The 25,229-nt window shown below is 42.7% G+C and overlaps 1 protein-coding gene and 1 long non-coding RNA gene across 2 annotated transcripts; one reads left to right on the top strand and one right to left on the bottom strand.

Moving 5' to 3' along the window:
- Positions 1-5,220: 5,220 nt before the first annotated feature.
- Positions 5,221-6,538, bottom strand: LOC118560369. The gene is made up of 2 exons (XR_004929286.1): positions 5,640-6,538; positions 5,221-5,511 (listed from the first exon to the last, which is right to left on the bottom strand). It is a non-coding gene; the product is annotated as an uncharacterized LOC118560369 (long non-coding RNA).
- Positions 6,539-11,383: 4,845 nt separating this feature from the next.
- LOC110367889 lies at positions 11,384-25,105 on the top strand. Its single transcript, XM_036131213.1, has 2 exons — positions 11,384-11,453; positions 21,677-25,105. The coding sequence occupies exons 1-2, from the start codon at positions 11,384-11,386 to the stop codon at positions 25,096-25,098; spliced, it is 3,492 nt and encodes a 1,163-aa protein (XP_035987106.1). The 3' UTR covers positions 25,099-25,105.
- The last annotated feature ends 124 nt before the right edge of the window (positions 25,106-25,229 follow it).

Consider the following 25,229-nt stretch of genomic DNA (forward strand, 5'->3'; position numbering starts at 1 on the left):
ACATACTCACTCAGCATTGCAGCTTTTATTGTTCTGTTAAATGTGAATATTGATTGTGACTATTTGTTTTCTTTGTTTAGATTGTTCCATAAGCTGATTGCTTTCACAGAAACACAGCGCTCCATCTGTTTTGTTCTAAATGTGGGTTTTTCAAAGATCTCAGTTTCTTTGAGATTATAATGACTTTCTCTATTTCTAAGTCTTTTTTGAATTTTTAAGAACATCACACTGGGGTAAAGTCTAAAACCAGGAACATTTAAGAACAGTAAGTGTCAGGATTTGTCTTCAATTTACTCAGAACCACACACACGGAGCTAAAATTTAAAGTTTATTGAAAGGTAGATGGAGTAGTGGATGATGAACCCAGAAAGGTAGGACTAAACTGGAACAGGGGTGTAGATGATGGCAGGAGCTGACAGCCCCGAAAGAGTTCTAGGAGACCAGAGCCCAGTAGCAGGATCCACTGCACGGCAGAGAGAGAACCTTGCTGGTCAGAGTCACAACAGGATAAACAGCTGGGCTGGGTGAATACTTGCAGTTCTGAGTCTCACAGGATAGTTGCACAGATGAGGCTAGAATAATCAATGGCAGGCTGAGGTTATAGAGATGCAGACGTGGCAGGGTTCCAGCAGCAAGCAGGGAACACTCAGGTAGACAGGCGAGGAGTAGGAGTTGCATGATGACGAACCGGCAGAGGAGTGAAAGCAGAGGAAGGCTTAAGTAGGGAGACTGGCATGGTGAAGTGAGTCTGGCTAATTAGTGACTGACAGGTGTGACTAACTGCAGAGGGAGTGAAGGGAAGGCTGAGTGAGGGGAGGAGGAGGAACTGAAAACTAACAGAAAAAGAAGTCAAATCATAACTAAAACCCTAACAAAGAGGAAAAACTGAAAACTAATAGTAAACAAAAGCCAAGTCAAAACTAAACCCTGACCTTTTTGAAGTAAATGAATAAGATATACCATGCATTAGCTTTGAGATACAGCACATCCAGTTTCACTCCTTCCTTCTATTTAGTTTACTAAAATAATGTGCTTACCATCACCTGTTTGATCCTGAAACAAAGGTCACATTTTATGGAAGGGTAAATTACAGTGGCACCAATCTCAGATGTTAATAAGGTCAACTGCTCATCTTTAGATTCCCTTGATTCTCTGAACATCAAAAACAAGGATAAACCTTCTGGTAAGAGCATCAAGTGTTGTGGGAAAGAGGCCTCCATAAAACTAGCAGAGTTCAGAAGAATGATTCCTTTAGTTCCTTTAGACTTTGTTTACAAATGCTTTTGAAGAAAAACAGTAAGATGTTTTGCACATATAGACGGCAACAGGATCCTAACGTGACAGACTTTTGTGGTTTTCTTTCTAATCATTGCTGTATATATGAAGCAGTCGCTTAACCTTTTTTTATGTCACTAGACCATTTAGTCGTTTATCTAGTGCAAGGTCTAAATAAATTTCTACTTATTTACTGGGAAGTTAGTGTGAACTGCTTTTGTAACCATCAGTCCGTCTTATGCATGATGAGCAAAACTGTTTTACCCAATCTCTAATTTAGTTAGAAATGTTCAGAGTGCAGCCTTCAGGCTGCATCATGACAGTTTCTTAGTTCCACATTTGCATCAACCCTGTAAAGAGTAGATTTGTAAATCCTCCTCTCAGTATGTCTGCAAAGTGTTAGCGAAAAGGTGTTTCTGAACATACCTTAATACTCCTGATATTTGTATGCAATGAATGTTATATGGGAACCTAAAACTGTGACTGTATGTGTATGACCTATATTAAGAAAAGTTTATGGAAAAATTAGATATTATTTACTTAAAACTGAAGAAACAACTACTTGAGTTCTGCTCATTTAGCCAAATAAGAATATGGTGTAGGGCTGGTGGTATGGTAATATGTTCATAACACTTTCTATAAGGTACATGCTGCCTTATTTTTTTTTCTGACTCATAAAACTGTCAATTAAATCTTACCAGAAGGTCAGTAGTATTATTTTTTGCTCACACTGAGCTTTTATTCTTGTAAGACCAATGTAAAGGCCTCCATGATGATTTCAGTAAAACCTTTTGCTTTTGTTAATACTTCGTGATATGAGATCAGTTCTCAGATCTCTCAGAATTCCGACTTTTGTCCCCTGGTCTACATCCAAGTGTCATGTTTGTTTGCAGTTTTTAAAACCACATACAGAAAAATAAATCAGAACACTTGAATAGATTTTCTGAAAAGCAAAACTATCATTGGTTTTGTGCGATGCATTTTACAGATCTGTAAACAGATCTAAAGAACCTCTAAGGGGGAGGAACATAGGGAGCTTTCATCATTGAGCTGTAATAAAGGCTTCATTCAGGCTGCAGGTAAATGCAAATCTAAAACCGATCTTTTTGCCAATATCCGACCAATATCTGACATAGTGAGAGTATGAATGGCCCGATTCTAATGTTTCCATTAAAAACAAAAATCCAAATTGTGCTACTTCCATGTGGTACTAAATCAGAAACACTAATTCATTAGTGTTCAAAGCGTTTGCAGTGAGAATGGTCATGTCACATTTCTTCTGACTGGCTCTCATTACACATCCACACTGACTTCTCTACAGCAGCACTAGTCATGGTTCCACAAAAAGCCATTTTTAAACACTTTTCATGGTGTAGCCTGGTCAGCCAGATTGATTAAGTGCAGCACTCTATGTTCTGCACTTTATTGATATGGATCTGCTCCCATCAAATCCATTTGGGAAAGGAGGGACATTCAGCAGAACCCTCCGAGCCGATTGGGCGAAGGTTGGTTTTAGTCAATCATGGTATTAAATTTAAACATATGCAGGATGCATCACGAGAAACCACAAGAAGTTATTAAAGGCATTTCTTGCTGTTCTTCTTTCAAAAATTCATGGATTCTGAAAGAACAGGTGTGATAGCAGCAGCTACACCTGCGTCCTTCTGCACTGCAATGTTTGTTTTGGTTCACCTGTGTTCACAAGCAGTTCCACAGGTTCAGGTAAACAATTACTAGGGGTTTCCTCTACCCTTCGCACTTCTATCAATCCTTTTGTTGTGCCAGCTGACATGTTTGAGGTCTCTTCATTTGCCAATGGTAAGGTTTCCTCAACAACAGGGATTGTTGGGAGAGATGTCTCTGATACTGGAGGTGATGTAGGTTATTCGGGCCTAATGAAACAGTAACCTTCACCCCATCACTGAATTTAATTAAAGGTTCTGGTCTAATGGATCCCTCAAAATATTCTGAATCACTTAATTCTGAATCCTCCACTTATCCAAGGCCAGCAACAAGTTCTAAGTGGTTCTGAGTTTGGTTCCGAATCTACTGTACTGGCTGGGAGGAAACCACAGGGCAGAAGCAGGTCTCGATGGAGTGTGCAAATTGAGCCATCCCTCGTCTCAGGTTTTACAGTGTAGACAGGGAGGTCACCGGCATGCTTGATGACAACATACATCTCCTGCTCCCACTTATCCTCCAGCTTATGCTTTCCGCGGAGACGAACATTACGGACAAGCACTCTATCTCCCACTTCCAGATTACAGGGTGTTACTTGTTTATCATAGCGCCTTTTGTTTTTCTCACCTGACTTGAGTGCATTTTGTGTGGCTAATTTGTAACTCTCCTGAAGCCGAGATCGAAGGTGCTTAACATACTCTGAATGGGAGGCAGATGCAGTTTCTCTAATTGGTAACCCAAATGGTAGATCAATAGGGAGTCGTTGACACCGGCCAAATAGAAGTTCGTAAGGTTTGAACCCTGTGACCTAATTTCTTGTACAATTGTAGGCATGTACAAGGGGTTTCACGTACTTCCGCCACCTAGATTTTTGCTTAGCTTCCAGTGTTCCTAGCATATTAAGAAGGGTACGATTAAAACACTCCACTGGATTTCCCCTTGGATGATATGGAGTCGTCTGTGTCTTCTTAATACCTATTCACTCGCAAAGTTCTTTGATTAATTTTGACTCAAAGTCGGGCCCCTGGTCAGAATGTATGCGCTCTGGAATGCCATAGTAAACCATAAAGTCATTCCAGAGACACTTGGCAATGGTTTTTGCCTTCTGGTTGGAAGTGGGTATAGCCGCAGTAAATTTTGTAAAGGGGTCAGTGAGCACAAGGATATCCTTGGTGTTAGCACTAGAGGTGTGCGATACCAGGAAACTTGTAATCATTCCGATACCAAGTAAATACAGGGGCAGTATCGCCGATATCGATCTGATACCGATACTTTTAACATTTAAGCTTGATGTATCATGAAACTGTTGACCTTTCGGGTTTTGTGATTTTTATTTAATTATTACAATTAAATAATAATAATAATAATAATGTTTTGTTCAGTGTTTTTTTTCCTAATCCACTTCTTATAATACTTATGTAATTTTGTCTGTATTTTGTGCACCTGCCTGTTGCTTTAATCCTATAATTCTCCCCGTCATGGGACAAATAAAGGATTAGCTAATATTATCTTAAATAACACATTTTATTAGGATGTATGTACCGGGTTCTTTCAAGGTCTTAATTACATTTTCTGTGTGGGCTCCAGCAACAAATGATAGACAATATCTACTTTGAAAGTTAACATGAACTGCTGCTGAAGATGACCACTCTGATCTACCTGGATGTTCTCTGGAGGACTGAAACGTCTCAGTCAGTGACGTCAGTCTGTGGGTCTGGTCTGTCGGGGCAATCAGAGAAGTTTCCTCTGTTGTTCGACGTTTTCTTGCTCATGGTTTTTCACGTGCTTAGATAAATTTGTTGTTTCCACTGAATTTAACCAGCTTTTTACAAACCATGCAGCTTGATTTCATTTACGATATTAAAATATAGCCAAACAGGGCTTATTTTTCTCTTCATATTTGGCGGTCTCTCTCCCTCTCTCTCTCTCTCTCTCTCTCTCTCTCTCCGTGTCTGAACATAAGAGCCGTGCGCGATGGTTGTTTGTGTGTGTGTTGAGTGGAAAGAGCAGAGTGTGCGGGCCAGGCTGAACCTGCATGCTGATTGGCTGGCGCTTCCAAGCCATGTACGAGAGGGGAGGGGGAGCAGCAGAGTGCCAACACAGAAGGGGAGACTGATGAATCTGCTGCAGTCAGCGCGCGCGGGAGAGAATAAAAAGGATCAATCCTGTTAGAAGAATATTGTTCAATATCAATTCCCGCGTTGGTATCGATAGTATCGATCCTAGGATCGATCCGCCCACCTCTAGTTAGCACTGTCTGGCTCATGTTACTACCCTGGCTCAGGAGGGTAGGAACAATGATGGGGAGACCACACAAAAGAAAGGTTTAACAATTTATTAAAGTAAATAAACGTGCTAGTGTAGGTCAGTGGTGTATGTAATGTTGAGATGTATAAGGTGTGTGAAAGTGTACATGGATCAAACTAAACTAAAAGCTGGAGCAGGAGGCCAGAGGAGTCCATGGAGAGCAGAGCCAGAGAGAGACCCAGCCATGTGCTCTGGGCCAATTTATAGGAGGCCACTGCAGGTGTGGTACTCAGGTCCGCCGCCCACTTCCTGGAAGCACAAACCAGAGGAGCAGTCTCTTCACAATAAAGGCGGCCGTGGCCGTCACACTCTCCCCCAGAAGAAAAGGGCCCCGCAGCGGGACCTTCCAGAGAAGCCCGGTTCCAGTTTCGCTGTACCTTTATGGCCATGATGGCCCCGGGACATGGGGTCACCACCGTGCTGTCCCGGAATAACATAGCACGGTGGGTCAGTGAACGAAAGAGAAGTCCGGCCCAGTGATCTCCTTCTCCAGTCACAGTCTGCTCAGCAACCCGGCGCCTGGGAGCAAATTAAGAGGAGAGAGACTAGAGGAGAGAGAAGAGGTCTTAAACAGGGGCACGGGACAGGGCATCAGCCATGACGTTTTCTGTTCCCTTGATATGTTTAATATCAAGATGGTACGGCTGCAGGAATAAGGCCCAACGCATGAGCCGCTGATTCGGGTTCTGGAGAGAGTTTAGAAATGTTAGAGGGTTGTGATCGGAATAAACGGTCAGGCATGTTCCAGAGTCTATATACACCTGGAAGTGCTGTAAAGCCAATATTAAAGCCAACGCTTCCTTTTCGATTACTGAATAGTTAAGCTGGTACGAATTAAATTTCTTGGAAAAGAAACTGACGGGGTGGTCAATCCCCTGTTCATCAGCCTGTAAGAGAACAGCTCCAGCCCCAACATGGCTGGCATCAACCTGCAGCTTGAACGGCTGATTGAAACTAGGTGCAAGCAGTACAGGAGCTGAACAGAGAAGAGACTTTACATCTTCCAATGCTTTCTGGCATAACGGAGACCATATAAACTTAACTTTTGCTTTCAATAAATCGGTAAGAGGAGCGACTACACTTGAGAAGTTTCTGCAGAATGAACGGTAATAACCTACGAGTCCCAAGAACCTCATAAGTTCTTTTTTGGTAGTAGGCACTGGGAATTCCGAAACTGCTGAAACTTTTGCTGAGATAGGACGAACTTTACCTTGCCCAACAACTTTGCCTAAATAGGTAACTGTAGCTTTAGCAAAATCACGTTTTGCAAGATTCAGTGTTAGGTTTCCATTGGCCAAGCGATCAAACAGTGCCCGAATCTGGTTCAAATGTTCATCCCAACTATGGCTATAAACAACCACATCGTCCAAGTAAACTGCGCAACCCTTCAAACCGCTTACAACTTTGTTCATTAAACGTTGAAATGTTGCAGGTGCATTTCGTAAACCAAAACCCATTACTGTATAGGAAAACAGGCCTGATGGAGTAATGAATGCTGAGATTTCCTGAGCTCTTGGAGTTAAGGCAACCTGCCAATAACCCTTGAGAAGGTCAAATTTACTCACAAACCGGGCGCTACCCACTTGATCCACACAATCTTCAACCCTGGGCAATGGGAAAGAGTCTGGTTTGGTAACTGAGTTTACCTTACGGAAATCTGTGCATATTCGAGGAGACTTGTCAGCCTTCTGCACAATCAAACATGGAGATGCCCAACTGGAGGAAGAAGGAACAGCCAAATTATTGTCAAGCATGTACTTAACTTCCTTATCAATAACCTGCCGCTTTTCCTCTGAGACTCGGAAGAACCTCTGGCGAATGGGCTTGGCATCACCCACGTCAATGTCGTGTTCTATTAAATTTGTCCTTGAAGGGGTGTCTCCAAACAAACAAGGGTACTCCTTAATTAGAGCAGACAACTGAAAGGCTTGATCGTTTGGCAAATGGGAAAGTTGCAAATCTAATTTTTGTAATGTTTCGGAATTCTTAAGCCTACCACAAAGAATAGCTTCATCTGGCATTACACCTTCCTCCCCCCCATGAAGAGCTGGCTGCTGGATGTCACAGGCAGTCAGAATTGTATTAGGAACCGGAGCCTCAGCCATGCATTGCAAAGACTCACGAACAAAGTAGGGTTTTAGAAGGTTAATGTGGCAAAGCTGCTGACTTTTCCTTCTATCTGGAGTAGAAATTAAATAGTTAAGTTCAGAAAGTTGCTTGATTACAGTGTAAGGACCATGAAACTTTGCTTGAAATGGAGAACCAACAATAGGTAGCAACGCTAAAACCTGATCTCCCTCACTAAACTGACGCTTTTCTGAATGACGATCATAATGTGACTTCATTTTCCCTTGTGCTTTAGCCAAATTTTCTTTTGCCAATTGTCCAGCTGTGTAAAGACGATGTCTGAAACCATTAACATACTCCAACAAGTTTACGGGAGGTTTCTCGGTGGCCCAACTATCATGAAGTACTGCTAACGGACCTCGGACTTTATGGCCGAAGACTAGGTCGTTAGGACTAAACCCAGTGCTTTCCTGGAAAACTTCTCTAGCTGCTAACAGTAACCACGGTAACCCCTCTTCCCAATCTTTACTCAACTCTATACAATAGGACCGTAACAGCAATTTGAGAGTTTGGTGGAACCTCTCCAGTGCACCCTGGCTCTGTGCATGGTACGCTGAAGCCTGATTGTGCCTAATGTTGAGCTGATCCAAGACCTGGGCAAAGAGGTGAGACGAAAAATTTGATCCCTGATCACTCTGAATGATCTTTGGTATTCCAAAAATGCCAATAAATTGAGACAATGCCTTGACAATAGATTTGGCAGTAATATTGCGAAGTGCATAAGCAGCTGGAAAGCGAGTAACCAAACACATTACAGTTAGCAAATATTGAGATCCTGATTTAGATTTTGGCAAAGGCCCGACACAGTCAATTATTAGATGCTCAAATGGATTCTCAACAGGCGGTATTGGATGAAGCGGTGCTGGTTTTATCGACTGATTAGGTTTACCAGTAATTTGGCATGTATGACAGGTCTTAATGTAAGCTGCAACGTCACGTTTAAGACGAGGCCAAAAGAAATAACGGAGGATATGATTGTAGGTCTTCTTAACTCCTAAATGACCTGTCCGATCATGAGAAACTGACAAAACCTTCTGCCTGAATTTAACTGGAACAACAATTTGGAAAATTGGATTTCCCAGGATGTCACTGGCCTGGGGAAGCCATTTTCGAACGAGTACCTCATCTTGTAGAAAATACCCAGATGCCGAACTTTGAATCTCCAAAATAGGTTTCACTTGTTCAAAAAGATCACTCAACGAACCATCTGCTTTTTGTTCGGACACAAGTTCCTGCTGGGAGATTGAAAAAAAGTCAGGTAAAACAAGTTTAAAGTCACAACTATTAACTTCAGGTTTGATAGACTTAGCCTTGGTCATGGCCCTGGTGACCGCACAAGCTGTGAACACTTCTGGAAATTGCTGCTCACAGTTGTCTGGTTCCTTCAGAGCTGAAATTTTAACAGGGGAACCAGTAGCCCAAACCTGATTCCCAGCCAAGTCATTCCCTAAGATAACATCCACTCCCTCTAAAGGAAGAGCTGGTCTAACAGCAATATGGACATCTCCTTCGACAAGACCACAAGAGAGAAACACCTTATGCAAAGAAGCAGTAAGTGGAACTAAACTAACACCTCGAACTATAACACATTCACCAGTATCCGTTTCTTTGGAGAACGGCAATACTGAAGCACTGATAAATGAATCTGTTGCTCCTGTATCCCTCAAGATTTTCACAGGCACTTTCCTGCTATCTCCACTAAGGGACACAAAACCATCGGAAACAAAAGCTTCAAATCCAAAGTAGCCTTTAACCTTCTCACTGGAAACTGAAGAGGTCTTAGCTTGTGCTGTGAAAACTGCAGCTTTAACACTTCTGCTACTAAAATGACCACCCTTAGATTTCAACACAGGACATTCAGATTTCCAATGCCCTCTCTCACGGCAGTAGTTACAAAACTGTCCAGAACTCTGAGACTTTGAAAAACTATTAGGCTTAGAACCCTCAAACCTCTGAAATCTGGCGGAGTTATTAACAGGTCTGGCTGGAACAAAATCAGAACTTCTCCTAGGTTTAACTTTATGAGACAAGAAATACTCATCTACTATCGTAGCTGCTTCAGAAACTGTCTTTGGGCCACGTTCAACTATGTGAATAGCAACTTCTGGTGGGACACAATCTATGAACTGCTCAAGAACAATCAAATCACAAAGTTTCTCATAAGTCGAAACATCCAAAGCCAAACACCATCGCTGAAAATGCCTGGTCAAATCTCTGGCAAACTCAACATGTGACTGGTTTTCAGACTTCCTCCATGACCTAAAACGTTGTCTATAGGCCTCTGGAACCAATTCATAAGCCTTCAGTACAGCCTCTTTGACAATCCTGTAAACTTTACTGTCACGTTCACTAAGAGCTGAATATGCTGCTTGCGCCTTCCCTGTAAAGACTGACTGCAACATCACAACCCTGTCTGAATCTGGCCAATTTCTTGAGTTTGCAATCCTCTCAAAAAGTGAAAAAAATGTGTCCGGGTCACCTTCATCAAATTTCGGGACAAGTCTCAAATTGGACACCACATCAAACTCTCTCCTTGAGACGTTAGTAGAAGCTGACAACTTCTCCCTTTCTAACAAAATTTTCTCCCTTTCCATCTCCAACAAAAGTAATCTCTCTCTCTGTTCAAAAGTTAACTCAGAACCAATATTCTTCCCTGGCAAAATCCCACTATGGACCAAAACAGACCTCAAACACAACTTAATCTCATCTTTTAATTTCCTATCCCCAATGTCAACCCCATAGTGCTCGACTAACTGCAAAAGTTGATCTTTTGTACAGCTATTCAGATGCTCCTCTGATGGTGACTGGGTGAAAAACTCAATGGAAGCCATTTTTCCTAGAAGAATTCAGCACAAGGAAATGAGGCAGTCCCACTATCTACCTGTCCAAAAATCTGGCTAACTGGACCCTGGTCTTCAGGAAGCCTGGCGGTGGGTTTTTATGTGCCAGAGGCAGCTTGTCTGCCCCGTTTTATACCGCTGGTGCAGCAAAACCAGCAAGCTGGAAATTACTGACACCACGGCGCACTCCCGAGCCGATGGAAGGGGTAGGGGAAAAAAAGGGATGCTGCAACCCGCACGTACTTCCACACTAATGCTCTCAAGCAAACAAAAATCTGCAAATCCCCTAGGGGGAAATGCTCCTGAGGCCTACCAGAGACTAGCCCCAATCCAAACAAAGGTGCTGCAAAACAAAATATCTATTCAAAACTCAGATAGGCTTCAAAAAAAAAAAAAAAGGTCTGTGAGGTCTGCACAAAACTCTGCTCAAACTCATGGCACACCAGCTCCATAGGAAAAACTGACCAAATACTAACTGAACATGTGTGATCTCCCCAAAAAGACTAATTATTTTTAACCTGATTGGGTGAATTGTGACAAAAAGTATGAAAAATGTTCAAACTCACCAAAAAGTCCAGGTTTGTATCACCGGTTCGAGCCCCCACATGTTACTACCCTGGCTCAGGAGGGTAGGAACAATGATGGGGAGACCACACAAAAGAAAGGTTTAACAATTTATTAAAGTAAATAAACGTGCTAGTGTAGGTCAGTGGTGTATGTAATGTTGAGATGTATAAGGTGTGTGAAAGTGTACATGGATCAAACTAAACTAAAAGCTGGAGCAGGAGGCCAGAGGAGTCCATGGAGAGCAGAGCCAGAGAGAGACCCAGCCATGTGCTCTGGGCCAATTTATAGGAGGCCACTGCAGGTGTGGTACTCAGGTCCGCCGCCCACTTCCTGGAAGCACAAACCAGAGGAGCAGTCTCTTCACAATAAAGGCGGCCGTGGCCGTCACACTCAATTGACAAGAAGTCCATCCACAGGAGTTCAAGGGGACGACTGGTCTTGATGTTCACCAGTGGAGCTGCCTTCTCAGTTAATGCCTTCCGCCTAACACACCTGTCACAGGTTTTAATGGTGTGTTCCACATCAACTGCCATCTTTGGCCAAAAGAACCCTTGGCGAACCAGATCTAGGGTACGTTCTATACCCATATGCCCCATGTCATGATGAAGGGCTTTGAGAACTGTAGGCCGCAGATCTTGAGGAAGAAAAAGTTGGAAAGTGAGCCGGCCCTCTTTTTGCCTTCTCCTATACAACACACTGTCCCTGAACTCCAGCCGATTCAATTCTGGTAATTCCTCTCAAACTGTGGAAGAAATCTTTTCACCTGTCTCAAGCTGATAAACTACCTCACGAATAGTTGGGTCAGCTTGCTGTTCTGTTTTTAAATCATAGTGGGATGGAGCTGGAATTACTGGTAGACCATGGAAGTCCTCCTTGTGATAGGTCTCTGGAATAACCTTGATGCAGGCCGATAAGGATTCAACCAAGGTAATGGAATATGACGGGCCTGACTGGTAGTGTGCTCTCACAAGGCAGCTCTTACAAATGGCATCCACAACATCAGAAGAAACTTCCCCTTCATTGCCAGTTTCACAAAATTGCTCCCACTCTTTGTGGGAAAAGTCCTTTTCTGGAGCTTCCACATGAGAGTGCCTCGACAGGGCATCAGCGTCTAAATTATGTCTGCATCTTAAAAGAGTATGTGGAAAGTGCAGCCAACCATCGGTGACTGGTGGCATCAAGCTTTGCCGTTGTTAGTGTCAGGTTTGTTTACTGATGTACCACACAGTGGCTGATGTACCACACAAGACTAAAAGTTTTAAGGGTTTTATCATGAAAGGTTGCTGGATAGTGGGTGATGAAGTCCGGAGGATCAGGGTTGCAGAGGATCAGAGGTGTAGGTGATGGCAGAGGCTGACGGCCCGGAGCGAGAGTCCATAAAAACCGGGTAGCCGGGAAAGCTCAGTGCTGCTCAGCTAGCAGGCCCCGTAGCAACACCAGGGCACAGATCAGAGTATCTCCAGGGCGGCTAGTCAGGTAGCAAATCTTCGGAGACACCAGGGCACACAGCAGAACTTCTCCAGGGCGGCTACTCAGGTTAGCAGTTCTTTGGAGACACCAGGACACAGAGCAGAACTTCTCCAGGAACAAACAGCAGAGTACAGAGTCTTTCAGAGAGACTGGCAGGACTAACCTTAAACAAGAAGGCAAAAAAAATCATCCAAGGCAAAAAAACAAGGACTGGCATGGAGAGGTGGATAATAGAAGACGGCCCAGTGCTGAACTGAAGACAGAGGGAGGTTTAAGTAGAGCACTAACAGGTGAAACAAGGGTTTGGCTAATTAACTGGTGAATGATTATCAGGTGTGACTGACTGCTAAGGAGGTGAAGTGAAAATTGACAGAAAATAACTGATGACTGAAAACTATCAATAAATAAAGACATACCTAACCCAAAAGAGATGAAAAAATTTAAATAACAGAAAAACAAAGCCAAACCAAAACTCAACCATGACAGTTAGGACATATGTTAGTGGGTTGTTGTCTGTAATGACAGGGAAGCTGGCACCATACAGATAATCATGAAACTTCTCTGTCACACTCCACTTCAAAGCCAGAAACTCAAGCTGGTGAGCTGGGTATCTTGACTCACTTTGGGATAAGCCACGACTTGCGTAAGCAATCACTCGAAACTTGCCCTCTTGCTCTTGATATAACACAGCTCCCAACCCTGTGGTGCTTGCATCTGTGTGGAGAATATAAAGCAGTTTAGGATTAGCAAATCCAAGTACAAGTGCAGAGGTCAACTTCTCAATTACGGTTTCAAAAGCAATCTGACAGTCAATGGTCCATCTTTCACCACAAACCTGTTTGGAATCAAGGTACTGTCTAAAGGACCAGTTCTCTTAGTAGACTTTCGAACAGGTGCATAGCCACGGGTGAGAAGGTTGAGTGGCTTGACAAGGTTAGCATAATCTTTAATAAACTGTCTATAGTAACCAGCAAATTCCAGAAAAGATTTTAACTCTTTGAGGTTTTGGGGAACTGGCAAGGATTTTAATGTGGAGATCTTCTCTGGGTCCGTTTCTACACCCTTTTCAGACACAATATGACCCAAATACCTCACACTGGTCTGGAAGAATTTGCATTTTTCAGGTGATAATTTTAAGCCAAACTCTCTCAGTCTATTTAGTACTTGTAGCAGCCTTTCTTCGTGTTCCTCAAGAGAGGCAGAGAAGATAATAAGATCATTGATAAAAACAAGTGCTTTATTAAGATGCAAGTCTCCCAGACACTTCTCCATCAGTCTCTGAAAGGTGCTTGGTGCGTTGGTCACCCCCTGGGGCATCCAGTTCCACTCCCAAAACCTAAGTGAAGTAACGAATGCAGTTTTTTTCTTATCCTCCTCGCTCATCTCTATCTGGTAATAAGCAGACTTCAAATCCAACACTGTAAACCACTTTGATTCAGTCAATGCCGAAAATGACTCTTCCAAGTTTGGAAGGGCATATGCATCCTTGATAGTTTGTAGGTTTAACTTCTGATAGTCAGTGCACAACCTTACCTCACCATTGTGCTTACGGACCACTACAATTGGGGAAGAGAATGGTGATTCAGTCTCTCTTATAATCCCTGCTTCAAGCAGAGTATTAACGCACAGCTTCAAGGTCTTGCGGATGGATGGGTCGCGCTCGGTGTTTAAATGGTGTATCATCTTTGAGCTTAATGTGATGTTTTACCTTGTTTGTACAGCCGAAGTCCATATCGTGATGTGCAACCAATTCAGGCATGTTGTTCAGTTTTGTTGTTATGCACTCCTTCCATTCAGGTGGAATAGGGGAATCGCCGAAATTAAACTCCAGAGTGGTTTTCTTGTTGGCTTTGGCAGCAGACCCAACAGCTTGCTGTGACAAAATGGTAGGTGTTTCACAGATGTCAGCAATAACAGACAAGGGTGGAAACCAAACATCTTGCCCAGACTCATTTTTAAGGACTACGGGAACTTTATGTGGTGGGTGGTGTGGAAGAGTGATCAGGCAACTCTGGACACACAGTCCCCTACTCAGAGGTAAAGATCGATGTTCGATGACTGCCCATTGAACTCCAGACTGGGTACAAATCTTGGCAGAACCTTCCAGGACTATGGTTTTACCAGCAGGAACAAGGAATGTTGTGTGGCTCATTAGTCATACAACTTCTGTACTTCCCACTGGACACTTCCTGTGATGTAATTCCAGAAGTCTCAGCACTGCTCTATAGCCATGAGCTGCTGGCTGGGAGGTGGTAAACTCACTGCCAATATATTGTGCGTACAGTATTTCTAGTGTGTTCATGTAAATAAGTACAGGCGATGTACTGTCTGGGCGGGCATCCGGAACAACTAAAGCTAGGGTTGAGACCTCAAAATCAGCTTTTAAGAACTCTTTAGGAAAAGTCAACATAAATTCAACATAACTGGAATGGTGGTCACCTGCAAACCTGTGTCCAGGACACAGTTACAGTTGGATCCAGAAATGTTCACGATAGCAGAACATTTTGAACCAATTAGCCCCTCTGGCAATCTGTCTGAGATTCTCTTTTCTGTGAACTTTTGTGCAAACTGAGCGACTTTCTATTCATTGCTGGGACAAGTTTGGTCCCTGGCCCCCGTGTCCCACAACAGGCACCGGACTTAGTTTAACTGGGTTTGGCGAAGAGTGGCTTGTTGCTTCTGTGCATGCTGTGCATGCTGTTTTTTCTTCTTAGCAATGAGAATTGGATTGGGTTCGTTCTGGCACTGTGGTCTTATGTGACCATCTTCCCCACACCTGAAGCGGTAGCCTGGTTTGGATGAATGGGTGTTTCTGCAGAATGATTGTGCAGAAAATTTCTCAGGCTTGGAAGGGTACATTTTGAAAGTTTGAGTCTTGTGGTGAGGAGCATTTGTCTGGGTGGCAGTCAGCAACGCTAGTTGCTGCTGAACATCAGCTAACTGTTGTGCCAATTTCTCTGTGATGCTGGTCAGTGCAGTTATATTTTCCCTCCCCCTCACTATGGGTCAACTGTGTATAGTTGGTAGCTTTCTGCTTTATGGACCCTAGATGCTGTTTCATACGCTGGGCCTTTGTAGCTTCCTAGCCTTCTTCTGTGTGTCAAAGAATCAGCAGTTCAGTAAAGGTAGGTGGCTTTACTTTTTTCTGTTTCAATTGGAGCTCTTCTATTAAATTGTCATCCCAGCATCCACGGCAAAACTGTTGCAATAAGTGGCAGTTGACATCTGCTTCTACCACACTTCTTCTCACAGTAGAATTTAGCGTGACTTGAAGTCGTTAAAGGTATGTTGATGGTTTATCTCAAGCATTTTGGAAGGTGTCCATAAATTTTCAAACAATTCATCACCATCCTGCACTGTTGCATATGCAGAGTCAAGTGTCTCCAAATACACAGTAGGCAGTGTGTCAGGACTGAGGTGCTTGATTATATCAGCAGCTGGAAGCTAAAGACTGTCCAGTATCCTTCTTGAACACTGGAGATCAGACACAGCTGGATCTTTTAATAATAACTCCACTCTTGACCTCCATGTTTCAAAATCTGCTTCATGGCTGGGTCTGGGCACACATCCTGAAAACATTCTGAGTCGCTGATGGTGTATAGAACTGTCCTCACTTTTAACAATGTGTTCCACAATGTGTTAATTTGGCTACTTCCTGCAATTCAGACGGATATGACAGTTTTTTTTTTTTGCAACATGCACAGTGCAGATGGTAGGTAGGTCCAAAATGCAAAAAGAAATTTGAACTTTAGATAACAAGGTATGTGGTAAAACCGGACGCAAAGCTTCTAAAGCTGTGCCAGAACAGAACTCAACCACAGGTGTCATCGAATTCAGAATCACGTTCATGTCAGGATTTGTTTATCGATAAACTGAGAACACACACACACGGGACTGAAATAGAGAGTTTTTATTGCTAGATAGATGGGTGATGAGGTCAGAGAGGCAGGCTTGCACAGGAACCAGAGTGAAAATGATGGCAGGAGCTGACGGCCCGGAGAAAGAGTCCATTAAAGCTGGGCAGCTAGGAAGGTGAAGTGCTGCTTGGTTAGCCGATCACTGGAGACCCCAGGCACTGAGCAGAGCTTACTCATAGCGGCTAGTCAGGTTAGCGGATCACTGGAGACACCATGGCACAGAGCAGAGCTTCTCCAGAGCAGCATTTCAGGTTAGCAATTCACATGATACACCAGGGAACAGAGCAGAGCTTCTCCAGAGTAGCTTGTCAGGTTGGCAGTTCACAGGAGACACCTGGACAAAAAGCAAAGCTTCTCCAAGAACGAGCAGCAGAATACAAAGACTTACAGAGGGACTGGCATGGAGAGGGTGTAGAATGATGACGAGCCGGCACTAGAGTGAAACAGAGGGAGGCTTAAATAGAGCAGTAAACAGGTGCAACAAGGGTCTGACTAATTAACTGGTAAATTGTAATCACCTGTGACTGACTGCCGAGGAGGTGAAGCGGAGATGACAGAAAATAACTGATGATAATGAAAACTAACAATAAATAAAGTCAAACCTAATCCAAAAGAGATGAAAAAATGAAAATAACAGAAAAACGAAGCCAAACCAAAAACTCAACCATGACAGTTCAGAAATTATTTCAGATCTATTGATCTTACCATACTGGTTTAAAAACTCAAAAACCTCATCATTACTGGGACTGACTGATATGCCTTCCACCAAGACAGCATTTGGTGTTTTAATACCATACTTCAAAAACACATCCATTGTAATCAGAATCAAATAATCTGACCAAAAGCGATTAAACACAACCAAATGATCCTCCTGGCTAGTTCGCCACAAAATTGTAGCATTTATGATACTGAAATCAGTGTTGTATTTAACACACTGGAGACAGTGAGATTGTGCAGAAAGTGATTTATACTAGGAAAACCATTTTCAATATATACAGACAAACTTTGTCAAAACAGAAATCCTGCACACGCCGTAACAATCCAAGTTGGAGAACCAATAACCAGTCCAAAAGTCCAAAGAACTAAACATGTCTTAGTCCAATTAAACTTTGACTTGAGTCCTTTGGATGTGGTGGGGCAGGCCACAATGCCTCCTATCACACAGATGGAGATTTAGCAGTCTATCCAGGTTCCTTGGCCTAAAGGCCTAGTGGGTAGCTCGCTATTGAATGGTGACCTGGCCTGTATGGAAAGGTCCAACAATAAGTTAATTTCCTCTTAATAGTAAATATTAAGTCATTAACATTCCAAACACTTCCTTTTTAAAGTAACTGGAATCATTAGGAAAAAATCTACATGTACATGATTCAAATAGAGTACTCTTCTGCATAAATATCTGATTCTAAAACATTAAATAGTGCACCATCAGACAATATGCAAACATCTTTCATCAAATAATACTGAACAATATCACCTCAATGGTACCAGGTCAACAACAAAAGATAGGATTAGCTTTAGTTTAGCAAGCTAATGTTAGCATTAGCATGCTCCAAACAATAAGACAAACCCTCACCAGTTGATTGCTTCCCATTTCTAAGCCCAAGAATACCCATTCAGTGTAGATTTCAGGCACCTAGAAACTGCAAGGCATATGAGTAGTGATGTTACGTGATGTGCCGAGGCTTCGAGGCGTGTGTCGAGTAATGGAGGGGGCGTTTCCGTGAAGCGCGTATCGAGGCTTGCTTCATTTAGGGGAGGAGCCGAAAACGATGACGTCCGAAGCCTCGCTGCCCGGCTGTACCACGTGACTGCTTCGGGAAGTGGCTCAGAGTTTGCCAGATGACCGGTTCATTCAGAACCAGTCATGGCTGCACGCTGATCATAAAACAGTTCTGCTAACCAGATGCAGTTTAAAACGCCACTTGATCCGTTTATAAGTTTCGTTTTTATTAATTCTGCATTTTTTAACTACATGCACCGTATCTCTGTGCCTCAGCGCTTGCTCCTCTCCCCCCTCCTTTCCCTCGGAGCAGGTGCTTTTATCACGGTTCACCATTCAAAACGTGAATCACTCCCTTTAATGTCCTCACATCGGCAGCAACGTGTGCCAGTTAAAGTCAATAGGAGAGTTACCAGCTGTGTTTCATGCACTGATTCTCATAGAATCAGTGGCGCTTCGGTGGGCTGCTGCCTCACGCTTTAATTCAGGTGCGCACTTTTAAGGATCATTTTAAAGAACTTGTAACATCGGGGGCTTCATCTCAGACCTGTCAGTACCCCTGTTCCCTTTTTATAGGAACCCTTTACAGTATTTAGTTATGCATTTTCCCCGCTGTTTATCCATCGCACGCAGCGCACCAACGAGGGTAAAATCCGCCCATCGCACCGCCGCACTGACGAGAGCAATAGAGATTCATCTGGTCAGCGCGGCGACTGACTGAGAAACCTGTCGCTGTGAAAGGTGATGAGAATGTTATAAACTGTAACAGTCTAGAATTGCATTGAGCTGAAAAGAGGGAGACATCAGCAGCTGGATCGTGCGTAAAGACGCAGCGTGAACCTCTGTGTGCTTCAGTGTTGCTGCTGAGGGGAAATTGTTGACCATAATCTCCCCCCGCCCCCAAAATTAGCATAATCTCACTCTTAACTTTTGATCAAAGTTGAGAGGTCTGATTATTACACACCATGCCATATCACATGACTACTATTTTGGGAATAATTACACACAGAGAATACATTCCAACAATATTTTATTATACACATATGTGTATACACAATTTATGTAGACAAATGATTTCATCCTACACCTTTTGTGAAGTCATTCCCAAGAGCCATAATAGACAAAAAATCAATGCATCACACGTGTTAAGATACAGATGGCTGTGATTATACACATGGCCAGTAGGTGGTTCCGTGTGCACATGAAGCTCCAAGAAATGAACCCTTTCTCGAACCAGTTGGCTCAAGTGGTTCAATGCCTCATGAGGCTTCATCTCACCATCACTACATATAAGTGAGCATAGTATAATCAAAAGATGACAAATAACTGATTTAAACAGAGTTAAAGCCCACCTGCAACAGCCAGCCCTGAACTTCTTTGTTCATAAGACCAAACATGCTCTGACCAAACAATGGGCACCGCCCTACTTTTGAAAAGTAAAATCCCACAGAATCTCACGGGATTTTACACTTAGTCCAAATTTGGTGGACAGGATGGAAAATTGAAAGGGAGACATAACCTTAACTATTAGAGATATCTGGATTACACCAAAAACCTGGGTTACGTGTGGGCTCAACAACTTTTGTTTTTTTTACAGCTGGTATATCCCGCCTTGAACCACAATACTGCAACATGATTGGTCTAAACCGTTTTTGTGATGGTCACAAACGTTTAAAGCCTGAGCGGTTAAATATGGACTTTTGTGTGTTTGTAAACGCACAAATACCACAGGAATTCTTGCAGGCAGGACTAGTAATGATGTGGTCCTAATATTAGCTTCTCCTATTACTCAATAACTTTATAATTACACAGAGGCCCTGACATCCTCTACAATGTTGTTGTCTTTAAAACAAGCCTAATGAAGGCTCCTAAAAATAATTATATCTGTTACTACTTCCGTAAACAGCACACTGCTGTGATTCTTCTACTTTCTCCTTCTGTGAATGTGGTTCACTTTGATGAGGGTCAATAAAAAGTTCAATAGAAAAAAAGTTTTCCTTCCTTATGCATTTTAGCCATGTAGATTAATATTACAGTCACTACATCCTTCCAACCAATCACAAACACAGACCCAGGAACTAAGCCCCGCCCACTTCAAAGACTTCAGAGAGCACACATTGCTAAGCAAAACAGGTTTCTAAGCAACAGGATAAAATGGCCAAGACTGCACTTAAAATATATGTTTTGAATTTGATGATAATTATAGATATCAATCCGTATGGTTTCTGTTGTCTCAATATTCTTTTTTTCTATATCGTCCAGCCCTATCTCAAGGCACTCTACAAAGTCAGACTCCATCAGATCCTCCAGGTTGGTCAGAAAGTTTCCTCTCTAAGGAAACCCAGCAGGTTGCATCAAGTCTCTCCAAGCAGCATTCACTCCTCCTGAAAGCGCGTAGAGCCACAGTGGACAGTCGTCTGCATTGTTGATGGCTTTGCAGCAATCCCTCATACTGAGCATGCATGAAGCGACAGTGGAGAGGAAAACTCCCCTTTAACAGGGAGGAGAACCTCCAGCAGAACCAGAACCAGGCTCAGTGTGAACGCTCATCTGCCTCCACCCACTGGGGCTTAGAGAAAACAGAGCAGAGACACAGAAAGCACAGAAGCTCACATTGACCCAGGAGTACTTTCTATGTTAGATGGTGATAAAGGATGATCTGCCTCCCCTGATGATGTCACAGCTAACAGAACGCCAGACCAGGTGTACCTTCTATGAAGAGAAAAATGACAGAAAACAAGAAGTTAAAAGCTGAAATAACAACAAACAATGCAGATTGGAAAACAATAGGAGAACTCAGCAGAATGAGAAAAATAGGCCCTGATGTCCTCCAGTAGCCTAAGCCTATAACAGCATAACTATAGAGGTAGTTCAGGGTAACATGAGCCACTCTAACTATAAGATTTGTAAAAAAAAAAAAAAAAAAAAGGAAAGTTTTAAGCTTAGTCTTAAAAGTAGACAGGGTGTCTGGCCTCATCAACTAAAGCTGGGAGTTGGTTCCACAGGAGAGGAGCCTGATGGCTAAAGGATCTGCCTCCCATTCTACTTTTAGAGACTCTAGGAACCACCAGCAGACCTGCAGTCTGAGAGCGAAGTGCTCTGTTAGGAACATACGAGGTAATCAGAGCTCTGATATATGATGGAGCTTGATTATTAAGGGCTTTATACATTAGAAGAAGAATTTTAAATTCTATTCTTGATTTAACAGGAAGCCAATGAAGGGAAGCTAAAATTGGAGAAATATGATCCCGCTTGTTGATATTCATCAGAACTCTTGCTGCAGCATTTTGGATCAGCGGAAGACATTGAACTGCATTTTGTGGACTTCCTGATAGTAAAGAATTACAATAGTCCAGCCTTGAAGTAACAAATGCATGGACTATTTTTTCCAGTTTTTCTTGTGAACAGAATATTTCTGGTTATTTATTAATCCATTCTCGATGGTTTTAGCCTTTATATTAAACAAATTAGTTGGGGGGTGGGGTTTGGTGACATCATTAGTCTCTGTTTTGATATAGGTGTACGAAGCTGGTATTTACTTTGATACACTACTGACATTTACTGCACTGCCTACTAAACTGATTGACATTAAAAAAATGCATAGGTTATTAGGAAAGTCAGTGTAACTACAGAGATTCCAAAAATGGAATGCTAATTTTGAAAGCTCTGAAAGTGAAATAAATGACTTTAGTTAAGGGCAACTGCCAGTATTCTGACTCCCTAAATGTCCTCTGAAATTCCAACATATAAATGTCTTCTGTCTTTTCTTACAGGATTAACACCGTGGGACACTGATGACTTAAAAAAAGACAAAAGAGAAACCTCACAACCAAACAGTGACTTTGAGATAGTTGCTTCTGAATCAATTGACGACAAATCTTCAGCCCTGGATGTTAAAGCATCTTTAAAAGCAAGTTTCTTAAGCGGACTGGTTAAGGTTGAAGGATCGGCCAAATACCTCAATGATCAGATGACATCCAAAAATCAAGCCAGAGTCACACTGAAATACAAAACCACCACAAAGTTCCAACAACTGTCAATTAATCTTCTCGGAAGAGGAAAAGTAAAGCATCCATATGTTTTCGAGAATAAAATAGCAACACATGTGGTGATCGGCATTCTTTATGGAGCTCAAGCATTTTTTGTCTTTGAGCAAGAAAAATCTGAGAAAGAAAGTCATCAAGACATTCAGGGCAACTTGAAAGTGATGATTGAGAAGATTCCATGCCTATCCATTGACGGTGCAGGTTCCTTAAAACTGGAAGATAAAGACACTGAAAAAATGAAGAAATTATCTTGCAAATTCCACGGAGACTTCCAGCTTGAGAAGACTCCAACAACCTTTCAGGATGCAGTAGAAGTCTACCAAAGCCTGCCCAGGCTGCTGGGAACCAAAGGAGAGAATGCTGTACCAATCAAGGTCTGGTTGCTGCCTCTGACAAACCTAGATTCAGCTGCAGCTAAACTTGTTCGTGAAATAAGCATAGGATTAGTTCAAGAAGTGCAAAGTGTCCTGGAGGAGCTAAGTGAGCTGGATATGAGGTGCAATGACGCAATGAGAAACATCACAACGCAGCAGTTTCCGCAGATTGGTAAAAAACTCAAAAGTTTTAAAAACATGTGCTCTGAGTTCAGGCTTGGATTTCAACAAACATTAGCAAAGAAACTTCCATCAATCCGAGGAGGTGGAGAAGAAGAGTCTGAGCTTGCAGATATCTTGAAGAAGAGGCATTCCTCACCTTTCAACAGCAAAAACCTAAACGAGTGGATGGACTGCAAAGAGAGGGAAATATATATGGTGAAATCTTTCACCAGGATGATGAAAAACACCAAAATCGTCCCGTCTCAAAACAGCCTTCACGAGGAGATTCTCAATGCAGAACATGCCTTGTGTTTTGTCTTCACCTCACTGGAACGTGATGAGCCATTCCTCTCTGTTTTGTCCAACTACCTCAAAGGAAGAACCAAGACTGAAAATGTTGAGAAGGTACAGTGGTACCTGCTAAACTCCCTGGTAGATGAGATGAGAACAAAGGTGAAACTCTTCAGTGATTTTGCAGAGGCCAACAATGACAATAAGAGCACAACATTCCTGACAGTGGGTTTAACGGATGACAATCATGAAGGTTCAACCATCTACCTCTATAAAGATGGATTTTCTGTCAGTAAGAACTTTGAGCCTCCATCTAAGCCTGATAGTGTGACAGCAGCAGACATAAACCACACCAGTGTGATCCTGAACATTTCCCCTCCATCATTTGGAGCAGAGAACGTCACCTCCTACTCCGTTGAGTACTGTGTCTGTGGAGAAGATGAGTGGAAGCAAACGATAGAACCAAAGTCTGCTGAAATCACGGTGATCCACCTGAAGCCAAACACTGAATATATGTTCAGGTGCAGAGCAGTGGCCTCAGCAGGCGTTGGACCAGCCAATGAAATCAATGATCCCATTAAAACGTTACCCTGCAGTCCTCCTGGAGAGTGTCAAGTTGAACCAAACTATTCTAAAATTTCTCTTAGTTGGGAGAAACCTGCTGAGCTCGGATCAGACGTTCAAATACTGAGCTACATTGTTGAATACGCAAGCACAGCCAACAGTTCAGAGGTAGAAGGTCTCCTTTGGAACCAAACAAGGTCAAGTGGCCAAAAGGCCATAATTTCAGGTCTTCACTCAGAGACACAGTATGCAGTCAGGGTCAGATGTGACTGTGGTGGAGCCGGCAGAAGCAAGGAAAACAAGATTGTTACAGTTTGGACAACAAAGGGGCTTGCTTATGATCTGAAAGCCATTAGCAAGAAAATAAACTCAAGTCTCCCATCAGTTTATGAATTCCCACTGAGGGAGGATAAGATGTACATAGATGGCTGCAGAAGGTTTATATTTGGTGAAAAAAGTCCAAGGCCCAACCGTACCATCATGCTGCTTGGAGCAACTGGATCAGGGAAGTCCATTCTTATCAATAGAATGATCAACTACATGGTTGGTGTAGAGTGGAACGACAGTTTCAGATTTAAATTAATCAATGAAGATTCATCAAGATCCCAAGCTCACAGTCAGACCTCAGAAGTCACCGTGTATGAAATCTACCACCAGGATGGGTTTAAAATCCCTTACTCCCTGACGGTGATAGATACTCCAGGCTTTGGAGACACCAGAGGCATTGACAGAGACAGGGAGATCACACAGCAGCTCCACAACCTCTTCACTAGCAAGGACGGTGTCAGTGAAATAGATGATGTGTGCTTTGTAGCTCAGGCTGCTTTAGCCCGTCTCACACCAACACAGAAATATGTCTTTGACTCCATTCTCTCCATCTTTGGCAAAGATATAGCAGAGAACATCAGGATCCTGGTGACGTTTGCAGATGGTCAGAAGCCACCGGTTCTGGCAGGGATCCTAGAGTCAGGCGTTCCTTGTCCTAAAGATGCAAAAGGTCTGCCGGTTCTCTTCAAATTTAACAACTCTGCTCTGTTTGCGGACAATAAATCTTCTGCAGTGGACAACTTGAGCGGGGACGATGATGAAGAAAACTTTGATAAGATGTTTTGGAACATGGGAACAAAAAGCATGAAAAGGTTTTTTGCTGCTCTGAATCAAATAAAAACCAAAAGCTTGGTTCTCACCAAGCAGGTCCTGAGAGAAAGAAAACAGCTGGAGGTTTTAGTTGAGAATCTGCAGATTCAGGTTAGACTTGTTTTAGCCAAACTGGAGGAGATCAGGGAGACGAGAGCGAAAATTAAGGAGCATGAAGCAGAGATCAGTAGAAATGAGAACTTTGAGTTTGAGGTCCGCGTTCAAAAGCCTAATCTGTACAGATGGATATCTGAGAGACGAACAGTGAAAGAGCTGAAAGAAAACTATGAAAAAGCCACATTGCAGAAGATGACTGTTGAGGGACTGATGAGGAAACTAAAGGGTGAATACGATATCATGGAGGATGAGGTGAACAAGTTAATGGAGAAGTCGGCCAAGTGTCTGAACAGACTGAAGGAGATAGCGCTGAAGACAAATCCTCTCTCCACTCCAGATTACATTGAGATGCTCATTGAAGGAGAGAAACAGGAGGCCAAACCGGGCTGGAAACAACGGGTCGAGTCACTGATAAAAATGAAACAAAAAGCAGAGTACATGGCTAAAGTGGAGAAAGGAGAAAAACCTCTAATCCGTGAAGCATCAATTGATGTTACTCCTTAAATCAAGATGTCCTAACAAGGTTGTTTAAATTTTGATGCTGAAATTATATTAACACTCTGTTGATTTGCATAATTACTTTGGTAAGAAAAGAGAATATATATATATATATATTCCACCTGTCCCAGTAAAAC

The sequence above is a fragment of the Fundulus heteroclitus genome, unplaced genomic scaffold (genome assembly GCF_011125445.2).
Source record: "Fundulus heteroclitus isolate FHET01 unplaced genomic scaffold, MU-UCD_Fhet_4.1 scaffold_42, whole genome shotgun sequence".
Taxonomy (NCBI): Eukaryota; Metazoa; Chordata; class Actinopteri; order Cyprinodontiformes; family Fundulidae; genus Fundulus; species Fundulus heteroclitus.